Source organism: Podarcis gaigeae (genome assembly GCF_964106915.1).
Source record: "Podarcis gaigeae genome assembly, chromosome: 11".
NCBI lineage: Eukaryota > Metazoa > Chordata > Lepidosauria > Squamata > Lacertidae > Podarcis > Podarcis gaigeae.
The window spans coordinates 47,577,203-47,603,987 of record NC_139687.1 but is presented as its reverse complement, the minus strand read 5'-3'; the positions used below and the strand labels follow the sequence as shown (position 1 = coordinate 47,603,987).

Sequence of the window (26,785 nt, the reverse complement as noted above, 5' to 3'; positions counted from 1 at the left end):
GCGGGGGGAGATACTTGATTTATACCAATTATTATTTGATGTACTTTTCTGATATTCACTGATTTTAAATATATTGATCTATTCACTTTTGAGTTTTTGTACTGAGAGCAGTTGCTTATACCTCTTTAAGATGACTGCTAGTGCTGCCTCTCATGCCATGTTTGCTAACAGCTTTGTCTTATTTCACCTGTTGCATTCAGAATTTCACACAAGTATTACAAGAATTGCTGTACAGTAACTTTGATCTGAGACTATAGTATAGCATGCGCCCTCTTGTGGACAAATCCATATTTATACTTAGACACGTGCATGTGTAAGGATTATACTTTTGAATGATATAATTAAATGGAAGCCCTTTTCCTATAACTTGTTTTATGAAAAGAAGATGACTTAATTTCTGTGTTATATGGATCAAAATGGATCAAAATAACCATAGAGAATGAGCTGTATCAATAAAACTGCTTACATTCTTACATATTAAAAAAATATTTTCCTCAATCTTCAAATTTATTTCTTCTTCTTAAAAATACACAGTTCTAGCTGCAGAAGGTATACTGTGATAATGAAGGGCATATGGAAATCTGCTTTAATACTGTCTGCTCTGATGACTGGCCAGGTTCTCCAGCAGAGGTCTTTCCCATTACATTCAACTTAATCATGTAACTGGAGATTGAATTAGGAACCTTCTGCATGCTAAACCTTTGCTCTGCTACTGAACTACAGCCTTTTTCTTAACCCTCAGATGTCTCTAGCGCAGTTATATTTGTTATATTGTAAATTCAAAGCCTACCAGCAACTGGACAAAAATAAGAACATTTTTCATCATATAACTGATTCTTATGTATGTTATACTTTTGTTCGGATCTGTAATTGCCTTGTTCATTTTTTGGTAACAGCCCTTAAAGCTGCCAGTTGTAATTAGCATCCTGAATTAGGAATTTATGTAGCAATGAGGTGGATATGGTCCATGCAAAGTAAGTCTTGAATAGTAAGGTGAAACCCAGCATTGAGATGGAATATAACAGCATTTTCTCTTAGTACATTTTTCCAGTACATTTTAATCATTTACAACAAAATACCTTCATGTTGGTTGATTACTGTGTAAAATTACAGTAATGATTGGTTTGGCATCATCATTGGAGACAGCAAACACTGACCTTTGGGGGGCTGGAAGCATTTGAGAAATCTAAGGCACCCTACTTTGTCGTATCAAAACTTTGATCTTAAACTGGTGGGCTGGGACCCACTCCTGGGTCATGGCATGATCTAAGGTGGGTCACAAGAGCAGCACTACCACTGTATAAATATATGGGGGGGGGGGATTCTTTATTGTTTCATTTCTAATGGGTGTTGAAATGTGGTATTCATCTGAACTGTATGAAACTGAATGTGACTTGTCTAGATGAACATTCTCTAATTAGCCCCCATCCTGAAATTACACTATATTTGTTCTGTAAGTTGTCTGCAGAAAGTTAATCTAAACAGTTTCTGTTATAACACCATCGTCCTGATCTAGCTAAGATCTTCAGCTGTTAAAAAATAGAGATAAATGCAGCATATACAGTTCCCCAATATGATCTGTCTTCCCTTTGCTAGTCAGTAACTGGCCTGTGTGATGTATGGTTTATGTATTTTTGTGCTTTATGGTTTATTAACTTCTAAATAGCAGTAGATCGCTATCTCCCTGTAAGTTCCACAGTGATGATTGTGCAAAAGTTGCCTTTTGATATTCTATAAGACATTCTGCCGATGTGTGGAGATTAGTGAAGCTAGCTAGGCATTAACTATAGATGTAAAAACAAATGCTCTTATTTCCAGCCTTTCACTTATTTTGATTTGTCATGTGCTCTGTATGGCTAAGAAACTTCATAGTATTGTGTTTTGTTAAATGGTCAGAATGTATAATTAAAACTTACTCGACATTAAAGGCTTATTTCACACTATGTACAGATAAACCCAAGTTTGTGACCAAGCTTATCTACATCAGGGCCCAAGTGATTTCCAATACTTTTTTAAGAGTCACATTTACACTTCAGATGTGCAATTAACTTACTTTATCTGCACATTAAAGAAAACAAATGTGTGAAAGGAAACTTTTTTACCTTGCTGATTTATAGTAATGGTTCATCAAGAAGTAACTGCTTTCACATGTTAATTATTTAATCTAGAGGATCACTAGAGGCATGTGATTAGATTTTCCTAATTTCCGAACTGTGCAGGTAAATACACAAAACTGAATAACCTACACAAATTTTAATTGGCCACATGTTGTTGGGTTTTTTTTGGGGGGGGGAGTCGACTGGTGACTTTACAAACCTAGAAGAAGGTGTCATCCATGTAATGTCTATCTACAAAATCATGGCAGTTGTTTTCCTTGTGTTGGTGAAATCAATAGATTCTTTACTTCTTTTTTTTACTATAGTTGCTGTAGGAATAATAAAGTTCAGTAAAATTATTTTTTTACATACTTGGGAACTTCTTGGTGGTTCTTTGCAAAATAAGTATTTCTTTCTCATTCCAGTGCTTGGGAGATGGGAAGTAATGATAGCTGGCATCCGAACTAAGATCTGTGTGTAGGCACTACCATCCCAACATTTCAGGATGAATGGGGATATGCCTCATGTTCCCATCACTACTCTTGCAGGGATTGCTAGTCTCACAGACCGTAAGTATCTCTCTTGAGTTTTGTTGCAATTCGTTAATCCATTTGGGGAGCAAACTTCTGAATTGCACATTTATTTTTATGGTGGGGTGGGTTTAGTTTCTTTAAACTCTCTCAGCCCTTTGGCATTTTATGGTTTCTCTTTATCTGTCTGTGAATAAAAGTTGGAGGGGTATTGGGCAGATGACCATACGGCCTTTGTGGAATCTGGTTCCTACTAAAGAATGCTTTATTCATAATTTAATAAAAACTTTGAGATTGAAACCTGCATAGTGAAATTCAGCTGCTACACTATAATCTCTAAACTGCCTACCTTCTTCTTGGGCAGAAGTATAACATTAAAGGTTCCTTTGTTCTGGTTTGAAATGAAAGCTGCAGCACCTTACTAGGCTCCCTTTGTGGGTGGGTGGTCACCTGCACACTCCTAGGTTCTTCATGTGGGAAGATAGTAGCGATTAGGAAATGCCTTGTTTAGAGCATTGTTGATTTAACTTTTGTGAAGTGAAATTGACAGGACATATAAAACAAAATATATTCCAGGGATATATTTACTGAAGTAAGGAGAATGCCTAAACACCCCCCAAATTCATTTTTGAAGGTCTATGCAACAGGGCACTGGTGCTGGTGGAACTGATAGTTCAACTGGTATGCATGATGCTTAATAGTGAAACTAGTTTTGAAATTAATGCATCTAGTCCAGTTATGGCATAGGTTTTGGCACTGGCAAAATACTGATTGTCATTAATGATGTACTAGGCACTGTAACTGAGCACATTGCCAATCACAATCTGCACAATGCTCAAATTAGCAATGGGAGGTGGGGAGAAATGCTTTCTAAAATATTTATGTATTGGTGGAATAATGCAATATTTTTTTTACTCTTTTCAAAATAGTTTTGAACCAGCTTCCTCTTCCATCACCTTTACCTGCTACAACTACAAAAAGCTTGCTCTTTAATGGACGAATTGCAGAAGAGGTGAACTGCCTTTTGGCCTGTAGAGATGAAAATCTGGTTTCACAGCTTGTGCACAGCCTCAACCAGGTTTCAACAGATCATATGTACGTATTAAAAGTCACTTCACAAATTAATGTCAAAAAGTTTCAGTATAAACTATAGTAGAGGCAGGTTATAGATATTACTGTGTTGTTCTGTCCTAATAGAATGCAAGATTCTGTAATTATTGAACATGGCTGTATATTTTTCAGCAACAGATGGCCACTTATCTATTATTGTGCTGGATTGGATGCCAGCAATAAACTTCAGATTTGGTGCTGTAGAAACTAATTTCAAAGAAGGTGGTTTGAATGGATTTTAAACGTAATAATTATTTTAGAGAACAGGGCACTTAATCAGTGGCCTTGTACTGACAAGATTAAACATCTCACCAGGGTCCACACCCAATTAAAAATTATTTGGAAAGATGCGGGAGAGGTCTGGATAAAAATGTACGTATTAGTTCTGAACAATTCTTAAGATTTCATAGAGAAAAAATTCTACTTAGGAAAGAGTTCTGGTCTGGGGAAAAGTGGCCCTAACATGAACTCCTAATGAATGTGTGGCTTATTGACCTGATGAAAATAGAGTGAAGACAATATATTAAGTGTTTAAGCAAAGTAATCATATGGGCAGTAGATAGAACAGTAGTGTAGGTGAGCTTAAGTAACCCGTCCATTGACCTGCTTTTGGCATGTGAAAGCTGTATTTAATTTAGAGATGTATAATCCATATTTTTTTAAAGCTTGCTTTGAAGAGGAGGTCATAACCAGCTGGCACAGTGTGTTCCCATGACATTGAGCTGGGCCTAATCATAACAACTTGATCAAAAGTCCTGTAGGCGTTTTTTCATAGCTTCTCAAATAAAATAGATCAGATCTGGTGCTCAGTTCTAAAGACAGCCAAGATGGTTGCTCTGATGTCAATTATTGACAGGCAAAATTGAGACGGGCGAAGTGTCTTTCTAATCAGAAACACAGTTGCCAGTATCTAGCCCAAAAGAACAATATAAATTTTAAAATTTAGCTTCAGAATAAATTGGACAGAGGAATTGGTCAGACAAAACAAGATAATAGATAGCAACACAAAACTGGTTGTGTAGAGAAAATTGAGTAGATTCCATCCATAATTTACAGGATAGCTTACACAAAGATTTAGAGTGACTCTTCATCTTATACGATTGCTGTATTATTCATTGATACATCACATTAACCACGATGAGCAAAGGATTATTTATTTTTGACAATTTACATACTGCTTAATTACAATTGTCTCTCAGTGGTGTACAAGTAACAATACAATGATTTCCAGAACTCAGTGATTCTGGTTGTAACTGTCCAGAGTGCTGCCCATGTACTCTGCCATAGAAACATGAGTTGCAACAGTTCCCACTGGAAAGAAAAAAGGATACGTGTTAATGATCTTGTACAAATCGCCAGTTTAGTAACTTCCTGTATTTTTGAAAAAAATCTCATCAGTCCCTGTTTGTTTATCTCCAATGCCAGAGAACTGAAAGATAACCTTGGCAGTGATGATCCAGAAGGAGATATACCAGTCTTGCTGCAGGCTGTCCTGGCAAGGAATCCTAATGTTTTCAGGGAGAAAAGCATGCAAAACAGATACGGGGTACAAAGTGGTGAGAGTTTTTATTCATTTTATTATTTCTAAGCAAGATAATATGCAGCTGTGTTACTTTTCATTGTGATACTCTAAACTGATTGTGGATACAATTCAGATTCTTATAGTTGGATTTCTGTTATTATATGAAAAGGTGCTGTGATTCAGATGAATTACACACAAGAGCATTCAGTTTCAAACAAGTGCATCTGTTCCTAGGGGAGTTACTTTTTTATGTTCTTCTGCAGTGCCTAAGATACCACTGGATCTAAGTAAATGTTAAGTAGTACAGCCACTTGAGGCTTATCCCGAGCCAAGTGTTTCAAGGTAGCAACCCAGTCAGATGGTCAGGGTGCTAATAATAATAATAATAATAATAATAATAATAATAATGTGATTATTATTAGCATAATATCTGACAAACTTTTGCTTTGGCCATTGCTCCATTTCCTCTGGAAGTACTGAGGAGATGAAAAGATGTAGCAAATTGGCAGCTCTAAACTTGCCCATACATTAGTAAGTTCAAATTATGGTGTGGATTCGAAACTATGCACATTATGATTTTGTGTGTATTGTCTGAATGGAACTATTGTTTTCTGACCTGTAAAATAAAGGGGAGGTATAGTATATTACTTTTTCTTTCAGCAGTAATCCAGTATTTCATGTGTGCTACATTAACATAAGCACCTGTAACTGCTCTGAAAAATTGCAGAAAGCTGTAGGGCTATGTACGCTGCTGAGAATGGATTTTGAGATGCTGGCCAATTTTGTGTGTGTGTGTGTGTGTGTGTGTGTGTGTGTGTGAGAGAGAGAGAGAGAGAGAGAGAGAGAGAGAGAGATGTTGCTCAGATACCATTGTCATATGCACAAATGTGTTTGATGCTTGTAATACTTTATTTAGATAATAGCTATAGTTGAAGATATTTTGTAATAGTTATGACAACTGGAAAAAAAAGCACTGGATTAAATATACAAGTAAGTAGATACTTTGATGTGACTTCTAAAACTTTTTGTTTTGTTTTAAGGAATGATGATGCCGCAGTACAAACTGTCTCAGAATTCCATGCATGGTAGTCCTGCATCTTCCAATTATCAGCAAACCACTATCTCTCATAGCCCTTCCAGGTAAATGAAGTTTGTAACATAGGATTATAATTTTTTTAGCCTGTATATAAAACCTATTTAATATTTTGAGTAAGGACTACTGTTTTTGTAAAGATTGAAGTGAGGCACTTTGAACCCCAGACAAAACGCATAACTAGATGAACCATAAAAATGGCATACAGTATGATGCCAGGCTGTAGGGGTAGGATTCAGTAGAGTGTGCATCCAGAATTCAGATACTCAACACTGAGTCCCCAAACTCTCAGAACTGTCTCAGTTACACCTGAAGCAATCCCTGCCCCCCCAGCAAACATCCTTATTCGCAGTTCTCATTTCAACCTTTCCCTTAACAATTGATGCAATATGGGGGTTTAAGCAGCAGTTCACAAGATTATTGCAGGGATGTACATAAACAGAAATTCTGATAGATTTTACGAAATTGCAATTGATTCTCTGTTAAGAAATGTCAGTGAAATAGTAATTTGGACAGCAAAAATTAAAATGAACTTATGAAACGCACAAGGACTGTTCTCCAAATATTTGGCAATAAAAGGAATTATTTGATATTTAATGCAAGGTGTGTTGACTTACTTAAGGTCTTGGTATTATGCATACAATGCACTTAAAATACCAGGAAAACTTTTTAGTGCCTTCAATTATAATTTGAGGAGTTATTAGGAAACGCATAGTGTAATCAGTTAGAAAAGGTTGCTAGGATATACATGGACAAGGGAAGTAGTTAAGCACAGTTTATGACATTGGTTTTGAGATTTTCTGTAAGCAGCTTTTACTCAACAGCAGTGCTCACAGTTTTATAGTGCTTGCACTTCTTTTTCCAATTTTCATTTACTTGTGTAAAGAAAAGGAGGAAATGTCTTAATCTTTATAAATTCATTAGTCAGACTTGGTTTTTCTAAAATTTTATACAGGGTTCATTACAGATATTAATGAATAATATATGATGATCTTTAAACATATCTATTTTAGATTCTCACAGTCTGATCCCCTTGCTCTATCTAAATTATTGGAGGCATATTTGAAAAACCAGGCTGCCAGTAGACGCTCCACAAGGACTTTCACTAGTGCAACAGGACCCCCCCGCCGATTGACTCTTGGGGTGTGGGATGGAGGAGCTCTCCAGACTGTGTCAGGGGAGGAGACTGTGAACCATTCCTCCCTGGGATAATACAGGACAGGATAATAGTACAGGACTATTTTAAGAATTTCCTCCTCTGGGAGATCTATATGGCCCTTCCATGAGTTGAAGAAGCTTTCTGCTCATGGAAGAGCACCTGTGGATCCAATCAATTAATTACTAGGAACTGTATTATCTGTTTATTGTATTGCATAACATCTGTGAAACTATTTGAGGAAAATCATGTTTAGATTGATGTTCATATATGCTTTGTTTGGATTTTATTTACAGTCGATTTGTGCCACCACAAACAAGCTCTGGTAATAGATTTATGGCACCACAAAACAGCCCTGTGCCTAGTCCATATGCTCCTCAAAGCCCTGCAGGATATTTGCCATATTCACACCCTCCAAGTTACACGCCTCACCCGCAGATACAGCAAGGTATTTATTTTATCTGTGTCTTTGGAATATATATATATATGCACAGAGTTGGTTTTTGTCATTGTATCACATTCTGATACACTATTCAATCTAAGTACTTCTTCTTACATCAGAAATTCATACCTCACAACTGGTGAGCATATAGATAATGAAGAAAATATTCAAATGTGACTGTTTGTACTTCTAAGAATTAATCTTTAGCATTAAAACTCTTTCAGTTGCACTCTAAAACAAAATACCAACACAGACAATAAGATGGAATAATTGCTCCCATTTTTATTTCATAGAATGTATTGTGTGTACGTAAATTATTCTCTTTAAAATAGAGAGTTATAGTTAGCTAATTTTTCTCTAAACCTTTATTTCCACCTATTTGATAACACAACTTGCAGTTTATAAACTACAGGAAGTGTAAAACTTTAATCTTCAGAATAATTAATTTTATAACTATGAGTTAAAGCTTGAAGACACGAATTAGTTATGTCAGACCTTTATTTTAACAGTGTTACTATTAACAGAATTGTAAGTAAAACAACAACAATTCTAATTACAATTCTGTAAGTTTATATTATATTAATTATATTATATTAAGTTATTCTTATTATACCCTGTGTTTCTGGGGGGCTTCCGACACATATAAAAACATAGTAAAACAAAAGCTGGTGCAACGAAAGTATAGGCTGCAAACAGGTGATTTTTAAATAAATATTCAAAACAATTCCAATGGAAATTCGTACTTTATATGCTGTTCCTGATCATATGTTGCACACAAACATTAAAGTGTACACGTCAGCAATGGATGCAAGATTTTAAATGTTCATGGGTTGTTGTCATGCACTTCAGTTATATGGTGAAATAGCAAAGAACAGAGTTCCAGTTTGGGTGAAGATAGAAAATGTGTTGCTACAAAAATAGGAAAGTGGCTTAAACAGTTATATGTGTATGAGAGGGTAGGGGATGGAAGTGGGGAAAAGCTCACATTTTCCATTTAATGAGTGGGGAGCAGTGCTTGTGATCCAGAAAGCTACAGTGGAGGCCTAAGTGCAGTGGAGAAACTCAAAATACAGTTGTTTTGGGTCAAAGAAGGGTAGAGTGAATGGCAAGGTCAGGGAAACAGAGAAGACAGCAAAAGGGAAAGTAGAAATGTTAATAATTACCTCTCCAAAGCAGGGAGATGGCATAGGAATGGACTTCCTGTGATTCACAGTGACTCAAAAGTTAAGGTTTGGGGTTCTTTTTCAAAGTGTTTGAAGCAGTGAAATACAATATATTGTATTGCCATACACTCTTGAGTTTCTTGACATCAAGAGGATGCTGAGGATGACTTCAAGGCAGAACACCTTAGTAACCATTAAGCAGACGGAATTGACATACAGAAAAAAACCCACAACTCTCCCATGCCTCACAGGTGCATTGGGGTCAAAGTCTGTGTGGAGCTTAGGGAAAATTTAGTTTAGGAACCATATTCATCTAGTCAGTCTTACAATTTGTGGAATACTAGTTCTCAAAATCTGATCTCTGAAATATGTTTTTAGTTAAAGAAAACATAGAAACCACACTGATTAAATATAAATATGAAATCTGTGTTTGAAAATTTATGCTAGAAAATATTTAAACATATGCATTCACTCTTCTCTTCTCTTCTTTCAGCTTCAGTATCCAGTCCCATTGGGATGAGGAATATACATGAAAATAAAGTTACAAGTCAGTTGTCAGGCAATTCAGCTAATCACCATGCTGATAATTCTAGACATGGCTCAAGTGAAGACTACCTGCAAATGGTGCACAGAATAAGCAGTGAAGTATGTAACAGAACATTTTAATGTTTTATAAACATTAAGGCACTGTTCCCTGAAAATAAATAAGTGTGTGTGTGTGTGTCTATGTGTCTATGTGTCTATCGTGTATTGTGAGTGTGTCTGTGTGCGTGTGTGTTAGGTACATTAATTTTTGCTGTACATTAATTTTTGAAAGATGGAAAATTTTGTGCGTACAGTAAAACTTTAGCCCAACTTCAGACTTTGTCTCCAGTCTGATTTTATAAATTAGTTTACTGAAAATGATACAGAGCAGTAGAAACATTGCCTTTGGGTGCTTCTGTTTAATACTGTGCTTGAATGATATATATTTTATGGTAAAGCATTCCTGTATTACTTTTGGTCAAGTAACCTACAAAATGAGATTAGTATTGCTGATCCATAGTATGATGGTTTTTAAAGGAATACTTAAGCTTGTGTGATAACTTGTTGAATTCTTAGTTCCTCTCACTTTCTGGTATGTTTTACATATTTTGAAAGCTTTTTTGGGTGCAGGGAGGGCATGATGCAATGTGAAACTGTTTTCAGGTTCTCAGGGAAATAGCTCCACATTGCATTTACTTTGAAAAAGCATCACTGTAACCCTAAACTGTTGATGGTGAGCCAGAGCTGTTTCATTCCCCTGGATTTGAGAGAAATGGAGTATCCCTCCTCATCCTCTTGTAGTACTGGTTTTCCTCCCCTGCTTCTTCCAAGCTCTTAAAAAAAGCTGGAGAAAGAGATGGAGGAGTCTTTTCTTCTCAATTGAGACTAAGAAATGTTTTTCTCTTTAGCCTATGATTTGAACCACAAAATTTAGTAATGCTTTGTTCATAATTCTTAACTTTCATAGCTTGATTGTACTACTGTCTGATGAATGCTTTTATTTTCATATACAGTGGTACCTTGGGTTACAAACACCTTTGGTTACAAACACTTCAGTTACAGATTCTGCTAACCCGGAAGTAATACCTCAGGTTAAGAACTTTACCTCAGGATGAGAACAGAAATTGCGTGCCAGTGGTGTGACAGCAGTGGGAGGCCCCATTACCTAAAGTGGTACCTCAGGTTAAGAACAGACCTCCGGAACGAATTAAGTTCATAACCAGAGGTACCACTGTAAAATGAAGTCCTTGTTGTTGCTAATATGTGGCATGACAGAGAAATTGCACTGGTAATTATCCTTGTGGCAACTTCATAAAAAACAAAAACTGGAAGTCATTGAAAAAATTGCTCCTTTCTAATAATCCACTAATATGATCCCTAGGAGGGTGATTCTTCAGTAAGGAACACTGCATCGTTTTCCTTGAGATCACCACAGTCCGTATGTTCTCCTGCTGGAAGTGATGGAACCCCTAAAGGTAACTGTATGACTCTTTGATACTGTTGTAGATAAGAAACCTAGATCTGTGCCAAAAGTTCAGGACAAAGAAAGTTCAGGACAGAAAACTTTTGGATTTCTAACAAGAGCAGGACTATGTCAGATGAAAGACTAACTCAACAATAACTTTTGATACACCTTGAAAATTGACAGTCTTTCAACACATTGCCCATGTGGAGGGCTAAAGTGTATTTCAAGAGAGAGGCTGTTTCACTGTATCATAGTTTATAGTTTATTTTTAAGAAAATATAAATAATATGGCACATTTATTCTGGATATTCCTGGTTACCTTCTACATAAAAAAAACCTCCAGGTTTCAGATTCATAACTGTTTATACCTTTCATAACCCTCATACTGCTTAGAGTTTTGGCCTATCAAGCAGAATGCAGCTTGCAAAGCCATCTGTTTTTCCTCCCTCCCTCTCTCTCTCCCTCCCTCCCTCCCTCTTTTCTTTTTATTTTACAGTGATGGGAAGGGCTTTTAGGGCCACCTGGTCTGATGCCTATAACTTAAATGAAGCCTTTTCCAATATGCCTTTTACTACAGCTCCCATCAGCTCTAATCATCATGGTCGGAGTTGGAGTTGATGGGAGTTTTAGTCTATAACATCTGCAGGGCACCAGGTTGGGCACGTCTGGCTTTAGTGGGTCACAGGTTTTGCAGGCCTGCCTCACAGAGTTGGACACTGAAAAAATAAATATCAGGATTCTTTACCTTACTTCCTGCCCTCAAAAATTGTTATTCAAGCTTGGTCAACACTAATTCCTGATGAAACTGAAAATCCAAAAAGATGAAAAAACAATTCCAATTAGAAGTTTCAAAAAACTAGGAACATGTACTTTTTGTCAGTTCATGTTCACTATGTACTTTCTTCTTCATGATATCATTAATTTTTTAGTCACATTGTTGGGAAAGAAACATGTTTAGACCACTTGTTGGCTTAATAGTTTAGCTGAGCTCATATATAGTTAGTTGCTGTACAACCTGAAGAATTTATAATTCTTATAATTGTTGAATGCAACTCCTCTTTCTTTCCTTTACATCATAAAGATATTGTATGTGGGAAATGTCTTCTATGTACATTAATGTGTTTGAATGTGTGGCAGACTGCTTTCTAATATTTTCTGAAGTTACAGAACTCCAGCACTGCCTGTCTTAAATAAAACCTTTATCTCTATTGTTGATGTATAGTGCTATAATCTCCCCCATAATATTGCTGCCCTTCTACCAGTGTTAATTAATTTTTTGCGATGATAGATAAAGCTCCCTTTATCCCTGGCAGCTAAATGCATCACTAAATAAGAAGGTCACCCGTGCAATCTAGGCAAGGAGAAGGGTGTTCCATAACATGAGAATCCAACACCAAGAGCACGTTTTGTTCTTCATCCTATTTATTTTCAACCTGTTTAGTGACAAGATGTACATTAAGAGTGCTAGTAAGGGGCAGATTGAGTTGACCGTAGAGATTATTACTGGACAAAGAAGGCAGCCCCTTAGATAATACCAGTCAGATATAGATAGTATCTAAAAAAGAAATTATTCTATGTTTATAATGTTTATGTTTTTGTTTATAATCTGCACTTTCATAAAATGTAGCAGGGTAGATTACAACACATAAAATATGATGAAATCAATCTTAAAAACAGACATAATGCATAATTAAAAATATCAACAGATACTGGTTGATTAAAAAGAAAGGTTCTCCTTGAACTGCTACAGGTGTGCAGTTTAAAGGACAGGGCCTCCCACACTAAAGGCTTTGACTCCTAGTGAAGGCCAAACCTGTTGAGGCCCTCCATCTCACTGTGGAATGATTGCAAAGGGCCGTTGACACAATTTTTACCAAGTTAACTCAAAGCGACTTACAATATATAAACAAATGCATATATTAAAACTGGAATAAAAAAACCCCCAAAAATATGAAAGTCAGTTTTTCAAAAGCTGGAAAAAAAATCCCACCCATTCAAGGAAGCCATAGATAATTTAAAGCCAAATGCTTTTTTTTTTTTTTTTTTTGGCTGGAGCCTAAAGATATGTGATGGTAGCACCAGCTGAGTTTCTCTGGGGAAAGCATTCCACAAGTGAGGAACTACTACTGAGAAGGCCCATTCTCATGATTCCACTCTCCCATGGAGCAGGGTGGATGGGTGGGTACCTGAAGAAGGGCCTCAGATTATGATTACATGTTCCAGGTCAGTACATATGGGGAAAGGTGGTCCTTAGTCACATAAAGCTTTATAGGTCAAAACCAGCACTTTGAATTGGGCCTGGAAACTAATTGGGAGCCTGTAAAGTTGGGTCAGGATTGGTTTTATGGGCTCAGATTGTCGTGCACTTGTGAGCAAATTGGTTGCTAAATTGTGCACCAGCTGCAGTTTCCAAACTGCATTCAAAGGCAGCCCCACATATAATGCATGGTAGTAATCTAATGTATAGGTCAACAGAGCATAGACAACAGAAGTTGGACTAAAGGTAAAGGACCCCTGGACGGTTAAGTCCAGTCAAAGGTGTCTATGTGGTGCAGCGCTCATTTCTTTCCAGCCAAGGTAGCCGGCATTTGTCTACTTGCACTGGTGTGCTTTCGAACTGCTATGTTGGCAGAAGCAGGGAAAGAGCAATTGGATCTCACCCCATTGCACGGATTCGAACCACCGACCAACCGATCGGCAAGCCCAAGAAGCTCAGTGATTCAGACCACAGTGCTACCTGCTGTTGGACTATCCATGTCCAGATAGGGGAGTAACTGGACCTCCTGTTGAAACTGATGGAAGCAGCATGACCAAGACCACTTGAGCTTCAAGTGAAAGTAATGGATCCAGAAGTACCACCAAGCTATGAACCTGCTCCTTCAGAGGGAATGTAACCCTATCCAGAGCAGGCTACCTTCCATTCACCAGTCTAGGTCTAAGCACCACCCACTAATGGTGCTTCAGTCTTCTCTGGTTTGAGCTTCAGTTTATTGGCTCTCATCCAGTCTATTAATGAGGCAAGACATTGGTCCAGCATATCCACTGCCGCAGCTGAAGATATAAAGATGAGCTGTGCGTCAATAGCATATTGCTGATAATGCACTCAAGACTTGAGATGACCCCACTCAGTGATTTCCCGCAGATGTCGAACAACATGGGGGATTAATCTGAATTCTGTGGAACCCCACATTGAAGACTCCATGGGACCGGATGACACTCCCCAAGCACCACCTTCTGGAAACAATCATGCAAGTAGTATTGGAACTACTACACAGTGATGCCACCTACCCTCAACTCATACAGCCATTCCAGAAAGATAACGTGGTCAGTGGTATTGAAAGCTGAGATTAAAGACAAATAATGGGCACACACACTCCATTCTCCCAACAGAAGTCAAACAGAAACAAAGCAGTTTCCATCAGGATCCCTAAGTTTCAAAAGGCAGACTATCTTAATCGCTCCCCCACCCTTGCAGTGGGGATACTGCTAGCTTCACTAGGAAGTCCAATCTTCACAAGGAAGTGGTCTGACCATGACAACAGAGTCACAGAGACACCTACTCGCTGCTATTTCTAGACCACCCCTTTCCCCACTTGGAGCAAAGACAAAGTAAAGGGTATCTGAGACAGCTGCCTTGGAGGCCATGAAATTGTGAGCTGCTCCAACTGCAGGCTTGGCATGGTTGTTGAAATCATCCAGAATTATTGTCTGAGATTCCTACAACACCAAGCCCAAGACTTGCTCAGTCAGGGCAGCTTGGTGGGTGGTACAAAAACAGCATGCCTAATGTGTCCCTAAGACCCAGAGTCACATGCAGACCCTCTGTTCCAGCCCTGGGGCATAGAGATTTCCCGATGAGGGAGAGTGAGCTTTGATGAACCTCAGTAATCCCATCTCTCTAGCCTGGGTTGGTACTGCACTGAGTACACAGTGGGTCAGAACTGGGAAAGATATGGCTCACCCTTCTCTCCTGCTCACACCTTATTGTGAAAAGGATTTTGTGGAGTTGGAAAACATTCAGAAAAGGGCAACCAAAATGATCAAGGGGATAGAGCGAATCCTCTATAAGGAAAGGTTCAAGATTTGGGACTTCATAGTTTACAGAAAATGTGACTAAGAGGTTCCATGATAGAAGTTTATAAAATTATGCATGACATGGAGAAAGTGAATATAGGAAAGTTTTTCTCCCTCTCTCATAACATTAGAACTTGTAGACATACAAAGAAGCTGAATGCTGGAAGATTCAGGAAATGTAAAACGAGTACTTCTTTACATATTGCACCATTAAACTAAGGAATTAACTTCCACAGGAGGCAGTGATGGCTATCATCTTGGATGGCTTTAAAAGAGGATTTGACAAGCTCAGGAGAGGGAGTCAGTAGAGCTTTCAATGGCTACTAGCGATGATGGCTGTGCCATCAGTAATGGTTATGAATATTAGTTTTTTGAAACTACAGGAGGGAATGGTGCTCTTGTGCTTGGGTCCTGCTTGTTGGCTTCCCACAGGCATCTGATTGGCTACTGTGAGAACAGGTTGCTGGACTACATAGGTCATTTAACTGATCCAGCAGGCTCTTCTTATATTCTTTTTTTCTTGGTAATGCACACCCTGGTCAGCACCTTTATCAACAATTAGATCATGTGTGAGCATGGTCTTATTATTCATTAACCTAGAATTTAGCAACAGCACCACTTAGCTATTGAGCACAGTGGATGAGCACCCAACAGTGTCATGGGGCTGTGGAGAGGCAGATACAAGCACCAAATGCAATCTGTTTCCATTGTTTGCACCCTTTGTGATGCCTACCATTCCCTTCGATTCCCATTATTAAATGGTGCATGTTTATTCCATACTTTTAAAAAGCATCTTCCATTATTTTCTTTGCCTTAGCTTGTTTAACTGATACTTTCTGAGAAGTGGTTGAAAAATGGAATAGTTGTGATTTGATACCAAGTTCCAGCATTAAAAGTCCAGCTACTTGACATCCAAGAATAGGTGGGCACTAGATGAAGAAACAAAGCCTAAATAATCACAAGCTAATCAAATGGTTAGCATTTGTCCTAACATATTTGCAGATCTTGCATGATAGGAGCCATATATGTTGATCATATTTTACAGTTGGCATTAGAAGAAGCTTAATGGGAATGGATAACCACTACTTTGCTTGTAGGTGGGAGACAATCTTTTTTCTTCAAAGGCTTGACTATTAGTTTAAATTTATATCACCCTTTTGTTGCACTGTATTAGACCAAGGCATGCCTTTAATACCATATTTTAAAAATGGCAGGCTAGTTCTTACCCCTAAAATATTAGAGAGGGATGTGTGTGTGTATTCATTCATCCACCCACGCCTGGTTGGCTCTTTCAACAATCCAGTGGTACCTCATGTTACGTACCGTCCCCCTTACGAATGCTGCAGGTTATGCACTCCGCTAACCTGGAAGTAGATGCCCCTTGTTGTGACCTTTGCCCCGGGATGCGAGTGGAAGTTGCGCTCTGGCGGCACGACAGCAGCGGGAGGCGCCATTAGAGAAAGCACGCCTCATGTTACAAGCGGTTTCCTGTTATGAATGGACCTACGGAACGGATTAAGTGCGTAACATGAGGTACCACTGTACTTCTGTTCTGCTTTAATAATTTGCTACTGGTAAGTAATTTCTATTTCAGGAATTAGATCTATTCCTGGTCATTCTTGAAAAGAAGTAAAAGTGTTGATGCTAACAAACCAATTTTTTGACTTTAAGAATGTTTCCGTTTGTCCTGATTCAGGGAAAATTCTGAAACGGACTTCTGTATGTTAATGTTATGCAGAGGCTCATCCAGGCTCACTCAAACTGGCTGAATTTTTATACACACATTGGGATGTGGATGTTCACTGAGGCACCACTTGCTATGCGTGACTAGTTTTCTGTGGGTAGAGCTGGAACCAGGGCCTTTAGCTCTTGTGTTTCCTTTTTAAGGAAAGTTTGAATTGGTTAACCAGTGTATGAAGACTGATAGCAAACTTTAAATGCTTATTGATTTTGTTTCAACCCTCGAGTGGCATTACGTTTATAATATGCTGCCTTGTAAATTAGATCTTTACAGTGTCTGTTATGCTGCATGTATGCTGCAGAGATGATCCATTCTCTAGCTCAACGTGATTGTCAAGTGTATTTATGCCTTGAAATGGAGGCAAGGTTGACTAGATTGATTATCTCCATAGGGTTTGTATTCTGCAAATCTGCTGATCTTCTAGAATTTCTAGACTGGTGGAAACCATTCTGCCTTGGAAAAAGTTGTTAGGGATGGAATAAGAATATCAACACTTTGTAGGGGTCACACTTTTTTCAAGAGTGAAGAGCAGCATCAGTCCACAAACATGAAGAATGGTCAGGCGTTTTCCTCATGATAAAAATAAAGGAGAAATAAAAGAAAATCCTGTATGGCATGTAAAACTTTGTTTCTTGGTGTCTTGCCTTCATCTTATATCACATTTTAAATAGAAGATGGGCCTTTTCAATGAACTTATATATTTACTTGGAGACTCTTGAACAGGCTGTAATAAATTATTATTATTATTATTATTATTATTATTAGACATTAAATATTGCCCCTAGAAGTTTCTGGCTTGCCTGAGGACCACTTTGTTATTAATACTAGATAAACTTTGTTATACTTTTATTCCAAATAATTAAAAAAAGTACTTGTACTAATATAATTGAGAAGGCATTTAACTGTCTATAGAATAATAACTTGTTTAACTCTATGGAATAATAGTTTGGGGTCATCTGTACTTGGACAATATACTCACTGAAACATATTGTAATAGTTTGTGTGACTAGTGACTCCTCAATACTAAATCAACAAAGTTTTTATTCTTTCATTCATTGCCATGCAGAAAAAGCTGACATGTTTTGAATTCCAATGTGTTATTACATGGGATATTCATTGTTCTATATATACAAGTCTGTGAATTAATTTCCGGATACTAGGTGAGGGCTTGAAAAGTCCCTTCCAACTGTGACCAGTCCCATCTAAAGGGGGAAAAGAAAAATGAAGGTGCCATCTGGAGTGATTTGTTTCTTCAATTAGTGGAAATATTGATATAGTGGCAAAACTTACACTTTTAGGATCCCCAAATATGTACTATATTGTCAATGGATGGGGAAACATCACAGTGAAGGTGAATTTCAACTATAGAGACTGCAGAACATTTGCTTAATAGAGGTGAAGCACCATCCTGAGACTCACAGGATCATCTTAAGAGAAGACTTATTAGTAATTTGGGGAAAAGAAGCATAAATACCAAAGTGATGTAGATTTACTACCTGACTAGTGGATTATCTATTAACAAGCAAACTGATGGAGCAGTGAGCCTTTGCAAAGTTTTGGATTATTCCTGAACCTGAAAGTTGCTGATACCAAAGAAGCTGAGTCACCTGTTGTTGGATGTATTGAGGCTGCACATGAACATGAGGCTAGAGAAGCAACTGAAAATGTCCCTGCTCATGGGAGAGTGCTTGGCTAAGGATAAATCACTCATAGACGCTATCAGACAGATCATGCTGCCTAGTGAAATATCTGGAAAAGGGGGCTCTTGCATCTCTGTAGAGTATACTTACAAGTTGAATTGATGCCTGGTCATCAACACAATCCAAATTTCTGCAAGCCCCACCTACAATCATCTGCAAAAGCATTCTTCAGAAGACAAGACTGTTTATAACCATCCTAAATTCAGCAAAATTCTCTACTGGTAACTTAAATAACAAATATTGCAACAGCTCAGAGTTAGATGGGACCTAACTGAGTCAACTAGCCCAACTCCCTTTCTGGTAAAAGATAACTGTATGTAAAGCATCCTTATTTGATGCTTATCATTGAAAAAGATAATAATAGGAAAGGAATTCTTCAATCTTCCTGTTCAGCTTTTTAAATTGCTGGATTTATTGTATCACAAAGTAGCGGAGCAGTAAGGATCCCTAATTAAAAAAAAAGCTAATTGCTTTCTGAGAATGAGTTCATATAAGTACTTTGAGTGCTGTTATATTAAATAGTGTGTGTTTATCTGATGTTCTAACTGTGCAGCCTTCTCAGATGTACTTAAAAAAACACACACCCTAAGATGTAGAGCAAAATTTAGAATGTGGTTGGTGATTCCTGAAATTCAGCGCTAGTTGGTAATCCCTGTGACACTTTCCCCTGGGGCTGCAAGCCCTTTTTGCAGCAACAGTTCTGCCCTAGAGAAGTAAATGATTCCTTTGGAATATAGAGTTTGGGGCATTACAGATTAATCACTATTAATAGATTGTGTCTCATGCAGAAACATGCTATCAAGGCTCACAAATTTACAGGCTGGAAGAAATGCTGGAAAAATGGCGGTAAATAACTGCAAAAATGCAAAGGGAAAAAGAAGATGAATAAAGCACACACAGAGAGGCAGAGATCCATGTTTTTAATGTGGACTCTATTTTAAATTTAACATTATTGCATTACTTACACAAACCTGAGGACCTAAGTAATCTGAGTTTGAATATGACTTCTGTTAGTTACTTCACAGAATGTGACCTATCTGCTACTGTGTTAAAGCATTCAGTTGCTGGCAGTACCATGAACTACTACAAATTCTCTATCACTGTGCTTCACTAGCTGAAAATACAGCAGTGGCATACAATTTAATCACCTTTTCTACCTCTGTACTTAAGTAGAGGAAGAACCTTATATGAGGAAATTGTTGTGGATGTTAAACTTTGTGTGTTACTTCAGACACTTTTTAGATATCACAGGAGGGTAGTGGGTAGTGTGTCAGTGCAAATGAATGCTTTTAATTAGTATAGGATGTAATGGCAAATGGACTTTACCAACATCTTTCACATAACTGGGCAATCTTGGGGGGGGGGGTTAGTTAACAAACAATAACAGTAGGCAACATGGCAAAAGCAATACTTTCAGCTGTTTGTAAGTAGAAAATGTATTGGTATGTAAAAATTATGCCAGACTCATGTGAGAGGCCTGTTCCAGTTGCTGAAAGAGGCAAAACCAGCTAATCTATTAGAGTCATTTTCCTTTCTCAGATCCTTAAGAGTAGGGAACTCGCATGATGCTGCATGTGTGTATGTGTGTATGGATGTGTGTTAGTTGCAATTCGATTTGCCTGTCTACAGCTCATTATTTTGGGCTTTGATCACTGGACTCTAGTGAGAAGCTAGCTATCTTTAAACTTTGTTCTCCCCTATGGCCTTGGATGCATTTTGATTAACTCCATTCTTTAATAGTTGAAGCCCTGCCCCGGTTGAGCACAGTCCCAAAATGGTTTCTACCTCTTGGTACCTCTCATGTTAGATGTGGATTGCTAAATCGCTAGGAGTTACAGGCATCTTTTACTGCAGATATTATAGGTGGGTTGTAGTGAATATTACAGACCTCAATATTCCTCTAAACTGAGTAATTGCCATTTTGTAAGTGCAAATATCTGTACAAGTACAAATTACTAATAAAGACTATTTTTGTGTGCTTTCATAGAAATGTGAACCAACATAACTGTTCAGTTTTTCTGAATTATTATTCTAGGATCAAGACCACCTTTAATACTTCAGTCTCAGCCTCCACCTTACTCATCACCTAGAGATGTTCCCCCAGACATATTATTAGATTCTCCTGAAAGAAAGCAAAAGAAACAAAAGAAAATGAAGTTAGGCAAGGATGAAAAAGACCAGACTGAAAAAGCTGCAATGTATGATATCATTAGCTCTCCATCTAAGGACTCTACTAAACTTACGTTAAGACTTACTCGTGTAAGATCTTCAGATATGGACCAGCAGGATGATATGCTTTCTGGTTTGGAAAACAGTAACGTGTCAGAAGGGGACATTTCCTTTAATGTGCAGTATCCAGGACAGACTTCTAAAACACCAGTTACTCCACAGGATATTAATCGCCCATTAAATGCTGCTCAGTGTTTGCCGCAGCATGAACAAACAGCATTCCTTCAGGCACAACAAGTGCCTGTTTTACAACCGAACACTTCAGTTTCTGCAAAACAACCTCAAAATCCTTTGGTACAGACGCATCAACAGGTTTCACAACATGGAACTATCACGCCATATGATGAAGTAGAATTGGATGCATTGGCTGAAATTGAACGGATAGAACGGGAATCAGCTATTGAAAGGGAACGGTTTTCAAAAGAAGTGCAAGACAAAGGTAAAACTGTTGCGTATGTGCTGTATTTATATTTAATCAAATTTCCTATCCCCTAGAAGTCCTTGAAAATAAACCATAATCTCCATATAAAATCACATTCTTAGTACAAAGTTGGTGATTAGTGGTGTCTGAATATTTAGAGAACAAACTTGTAGTGTGACAAATCTCTCTTAAACCGAAAAGGAATACAATTTAGGTTGTAATCTTGTGTATACTCACTTGGAGATAAGTGCTACTGAACTCAATTGGATTGATATAGGATAGGGCTGTTTACTGTAACTGGCATTTCTCTTCTCAAGAGTAGAGCAGGGGATAAGGGAAAAGCTTTGTAATTGATGATAGCCACTTTTTGCAGCATTCATCCTGTAATGCATTTGTTAAGGTGGGCAGACTTTCAGCTTGCAGGATCTGGTTTTTGTGTGTGTATATTTGCCAGAGCCAGTTACAACATACTGGTGGTGAATCTAGCTGGAAAAAATGTGGCTGGAGCTGGACACAATTGCAGTGACCTTCCTTTATCAGTAGACATTTACATCTGAACCACACACCAGAGACTTAACATCACACAAAGATCTTGTTACAGTGATTGCATTTAGTATATTATTTTTCTAAACATCATAATCCAGTGCTGATCGATTCTCCCTTGTGCTCCCCCCTCATTACCTCAAGTGATGAGAAATAAGAAGAAAAGAAGGGAGGGAGAGAATGGAACTAATATCAATCCTTCAGATACACTTCTTCAGTGTATCTGAAGAAGTGTGCATGCACACGAAAGCTCATACCAAGAACTAACTTAGTTGGTCTTTAAGGTGCTACTGGAAGGAATTTTTTTGTTTTGATCAATCCTGTGCTTGTTTAACCACAAATAAAACTAGTAACATCTTGCATTATCAAAATAACAGACTTGCGAACCTACTCTACTTGTAAAACTAAATTAATTCATTTTAGGAGATACATCTAATATCTACCCAATGCATATATAGTCAGAAATGTCACCAAGATATGAGTGATTGAAAGCCATACTAGAACTAGATTGAACAATATCATAAAAGTAAGATAGCAGATCACCAGAGTTCGTCGCCATCAGACCTGGAGAGCAATTATTTGCATGTTTACTTAGAAATGTAACTTTGTATTCAGTTGAGTTTAGTTTCAAGTAAGTGTGCTATTCCCCCCCCCCCGATTTTTTGTTAGTAGATAGAGTGGGGGTTATATTTAGGGGGGGACGCAGGTGGCGCTGTGGGTAAAACCTCAGCGCCTAGGGCTTGCCGATCGAAAGGTCGGCGGTTCGAATCCCTGCGGCGGGGTGCGCTCCCGTTGTTCGGTCCCAGCGCCTGCCAACCTAGCAGTTCGAAAGCACCCCTGGGTGCAAGTAGATAAATAGGGACCGCTTACTAGCGGGAAGGTAAACGGCGTTTCCGTGTGCGGCTCTGGCTCTGGCTCGGGCCAGAGCAGCGATGTCACGCTGGCCACGTGACCCGGAAGTGTCTCCGGACAGCGCTGGCCCCCGGCCACTTGAGTGAGATGGGCGCACCAACCCCAGAGTCTGGCAAGACTGGCCCGTACGGGCAGGGGTACCTTTACCTTTACCTTTACCTATATTTAGGGGGGAAGTGGGATTTTTTTGAGGAAGGAAGTGGAAGAGTAGGAAGAGAAGAAGAAAATATGAAATAGGCAGCTCCTAAGTTGGTACAAGTTTAGCTCTGTCACCAAGAGGGTAGAACTACATGCACTTTGGGCAAGTCATTGGCGGGGAGGCAGGTGCAAAGAGAGGAAACGTTTATGGGCAGCACTTCTCTCAAATAGAACAAACTCTCAAATTTCATCACAATTAAAGCTGCAGGCACAGCTCTCCAACTTCTCCAGGCTAGTGCAAGGCAAACTTTCTCCTTGCAAGGGGGAGAAGATAGGGAGGCAAAAGAGAGGGGAAACAGCTGTGGCTCCTGCATATGGATTCTCACTTCTGTTCTATGGATGGATGCTTAACATGCTTGGGAATGAGAGGGGAATTTGATCAAATAGTTGCTCTCACCTCAGAATTTTGCTAGTTGGTACCCCAAGCAATTTTTTGTCTCCATCTGTGCTGCTAACTTTGCCTCATCAGAAGCAACTTAGTTACTCTTATTCTGGCCTTTTGAACAGGTGCAGATCCGCAGTTAGGGTAAAAATGCTGCTGGACATGTGCACAAAGCAGCAATAAAAGAAAGATCATTCCAAGTCTCTCAGGGGAGACTATTGGCAGGCAAAAATCATCATGATTGACATTTTACCTTGCAGTGTTCTGCTTGCCTCCACACTGAGATAATAGCAATGGCTGTTGCTGTTCAGTATGGGAATATCCATGTAGCCTACTTACATTTCATTGTTAAATCATTTTGGCAGCATTTCCTCAACATTTGCTTCATGGAGAAATGGAAAGACAACCAAATCTACTGAATTGTTGGATAGTCAATACTAGTAAAAGACATAGGAAAAGGGCTCCTTCTTTATTTTAAAAGTTGTCTGAACGCTAGCTTATACCTTTGAAATTCTTTTTTTCCAATAGCTTGTGATACATATTTGGGCTGACACCAATAAGTTAATCACCAGTTCTAGTTGCAAACAGGTATATCTTCAAATAGCATAGAGCCGTCTAAGGGTCCATTGACAAAGAGTTGCCTGCAATTTCAGTTGTTACATTTTATCCATAATTCGTTAAAATTGGACATCTTAAGTAATTCATCAGAGCATTGTTAACATACATCACCACCAGTTTTCTAAATCTGAAATATCTAGGAGGTATAAGATATCAGTGATACTGTGGTTTGTAAATACAAACACTTACATTAGTTCTTCTGAAATCAGTGTAGATGACATATTGTTTTAGCTCCATTGGTCCAGTGAAATAGTCCAATCAGCATACATGCTGCCTCTTTTTTTCTTTGAAATGATAGCTCTCAGTAAATTTTATAGCACCTGATAAGACCATGGGAATTGCCCTTGTTTGTTGTGTCTTTGCCAGTATGGACAATGGAGGAATGTTTCCCTCTTCTGGGTTAAACCTAGAGCTGGGACAATGGGTGCAATGCACACATGCCTTGCAGCTGCTGCAGACGTGGGAGAGAGGTGTCAGATGCTGTAGTGACAGGAATGCTTTCCATACCCTGTGAGATTGAGAAGATGTTAAATAGATGGTGCTATGGGAAGAATAGGTAGCAGGTAGAGCAGAACTTTTAAACTGTGTGTTGTGACACGTCAGCATATTGGCTGTGGTGTGTCTCGTGAATGCTCTCCGTGCTCCTACCGGGGCTGGAAAGTGGTTAGTTTAACCTCCAATTTGTTAATAAAACTGATTTACTGTGTTGCAAAATTATGCATGTCTAAAAAGTGTGTCACCAACATGAAAAGTTTGGGAGTGCCTTTCCCTAATAATCTGATGCAATCACTGTTGTGCCATAGATAAGAATGCTATGTCCTGCATAATTTACTACAACAGTAGAGCTATATTTCAGTAATGGAAGCCCGTACCATACCAGGTCACTATTTCAGCTGTCAGAAGACACCAAGTGTGTGATACAAAGTCTAAAATTCATTTTCCCTTTAATGAAGCTTTAATCTGTTTTAATGGTTTAGCATGATTATGTTTCAAAGTGTTGATTGGCATTACTTGTATACAAATCCAGTGTTTCTTTTTTCTCTTTTAAATCTAATACTTTTACTAAATTTATCAGATCATTCTCACTTATGTATTCTTACAGCTGGTTCAGAAACGTGTTACATCTTAATGTTAGTGACACAATATAAAGGTGTCCTGAAATCGGCTTCCTAATCATTACAAATCCATATTTACCTTTTTTTGTTTTTTATAAACATTTCTTTTAAAAAAAACATTCTGCATTCCCCTTCCCCCAACCCATTCCCAGATATTTGGAATATGTAAACTAAAAATGCTACTGTAATGTGTGGGTTGCGCTTTTCAAGGTATGTTGAGGAAAGCTTAACAGTCAGAACAAATCTTGTGCCCAGTTAGATATACTTAAAATATCTAGTAGCCCAGGAGTTCTGATTTATATCTGTATCATAGCAGCTTTTAGCCTTGCCACATTGTCTACTAGTGAGAGCTTGAGAAAAATGAACTGGAAGATACCACTGTAAGTTTGACACTGTTAATTGAAAATTCATTTCCTGAGTAAAAATACACAGATCAACATCAAATTGTTTGACTCTCCATCAGCATTCTGCATGAGTCAGTGCAGCTTCTATTAATTATGTGGCTCAAGGAATGGATAATATATAAAATCTGATTCATAAATTATAGAACATAGGATAAGTTGAGATTCTGGATGATCTCAAATTGGAGGGCTGGTTGTTGTTGTTTTAGTGAGGTAAATCCAGGGGTCCGTAATGATTGAATAGATCCTGGAGATAGTGGGCTAGGCAACACAACTCGAGCAAATAATGAGCAAAGTTTTAGGTGGGCATTGATGGACTGTGAGTCAGTATGTGTACAAATGCATGCATTTAGAATAACATAGTTCCAAGCCATGATTGAAGTCCTGTGCTGAGATTCCTTATCCAATGAAAGGAGAAGAAATTGGTTTGACTTACGGAAATGTAGATCTGATTTAAAACAACTGAAAAGCTACATATGTCCACAACCTTTTTGAATGGTTCAATCCACCGAGTGTGTTGAAGTCTCCACACACCTTTCACACACAAAGCCAGAGAGTTGCATCATCACTGTTTTAAGCTTCTTCCAGTTTTCTGTTGTAGGAAATTCTATCCAAAATTCCACAAATTAAGAAATTTCTAGAGATTATAAGACTTCTCTTAATTTCATTCTAGTATGCACATGCCTATAAGTGAACAAAAAGGAAGTGGCCATGTTTTATGTTGTGCTGTTTTCTGTGGTGTGTTTGCCATCTTTAAATATTGAGCTTCAAGGATCTCATTTCCTAGGATTATATATGATCTGATTTGAGTCACTTTGATCTTTGATTCAATGAAAAGTCAAAGAATCTGATTACATCCTTCAGAGGTAATTGTTTAACTATTAACTATTTCCTTTTACTAGTGTCTCACTTTTTTTCTTATCAGGAGATGGATTTAATGCATATTTTTTAAAAGACAGTTTTATGTCCACTATTGGTAGTTTTGTAATCTAAACTAGTTGTATGCAAATGATCTATTGTAATTCTCAACCCTATTTATGGACAGAGAAATTGGGGATGGGAAAGGGGGAATAAGCATTTCATCATCTTTCTGGAGAGAGGAGAAATGGGATTAGGGTTGCCATTATAAATGTAGTTATATCTATTGAAACACAACCGCAACATGTTGCTAATGAATGTGATAAATATATTATAATTAGTAGTAGAATGTCATCCAGAGTTTACAATTTCCAAGTAATATCCAAATAATATATATCGGTTCATAACCAAACAGTTACTGTAAAGAGTTACTGGTGAGGAACACCATGATGCAGGCAGGATGCCTTTCAATGCCCAAGAAGTATTGTGGT

General features: G+C 38.1%; 1 protein-coding gene across 6 annotated transcripts in view; it reads left to right on the top strand.

The window, feature by feature from the left end:
• Positions 1-26,785, top strand: part of NIPBL (NIPBL cohesin loading factor) — a 126,649-nt gene that overhangs the window by 58,230 nt on the left and 41,634 nt on the right. For 3 of the 6 annotated variants that reach the window (XM_083703370.1, XM_083703371.1, XM_083703369.1), the window contains 8 exons: positions 2,522-2,665; positions 3,556-3,721; positions 5,162-5,292; positions 6,299-6,398; positions 7,804-7,955; positions 9,606-9,757; positions 11,019-11,112; positions 20,653-21,285. In XM_083703370.1, coding sequence (XP_083559496.1) covers positions 2,602-2,665; positions 3,556-3,721; positions 5,162-5,292; positions 6,299-6,398; positions 7,804-7,955; positions 9,606-9,757; positions 11,019-11,112; positions 20,653-21,285 — 1,492 coding nt within the window. In that variant the 5' untranslated portion in view covers positions 2,522-2,601. The remainder of the gene's footprint in view (positions 1-2,521; positions 2,666-3,555; positions 3,722-5,161; positions 5,293-6,298; positions 6,399-7,803; positions 7,956-9,605; positions 9,758-11,018; positions 11,113-20,652; positions 21,286-26,785) is intronic. The other 3 variants (XM_083703373.1, XM_083703374.1, XM_083703372.1) reach the window with 1 other exon arrangement.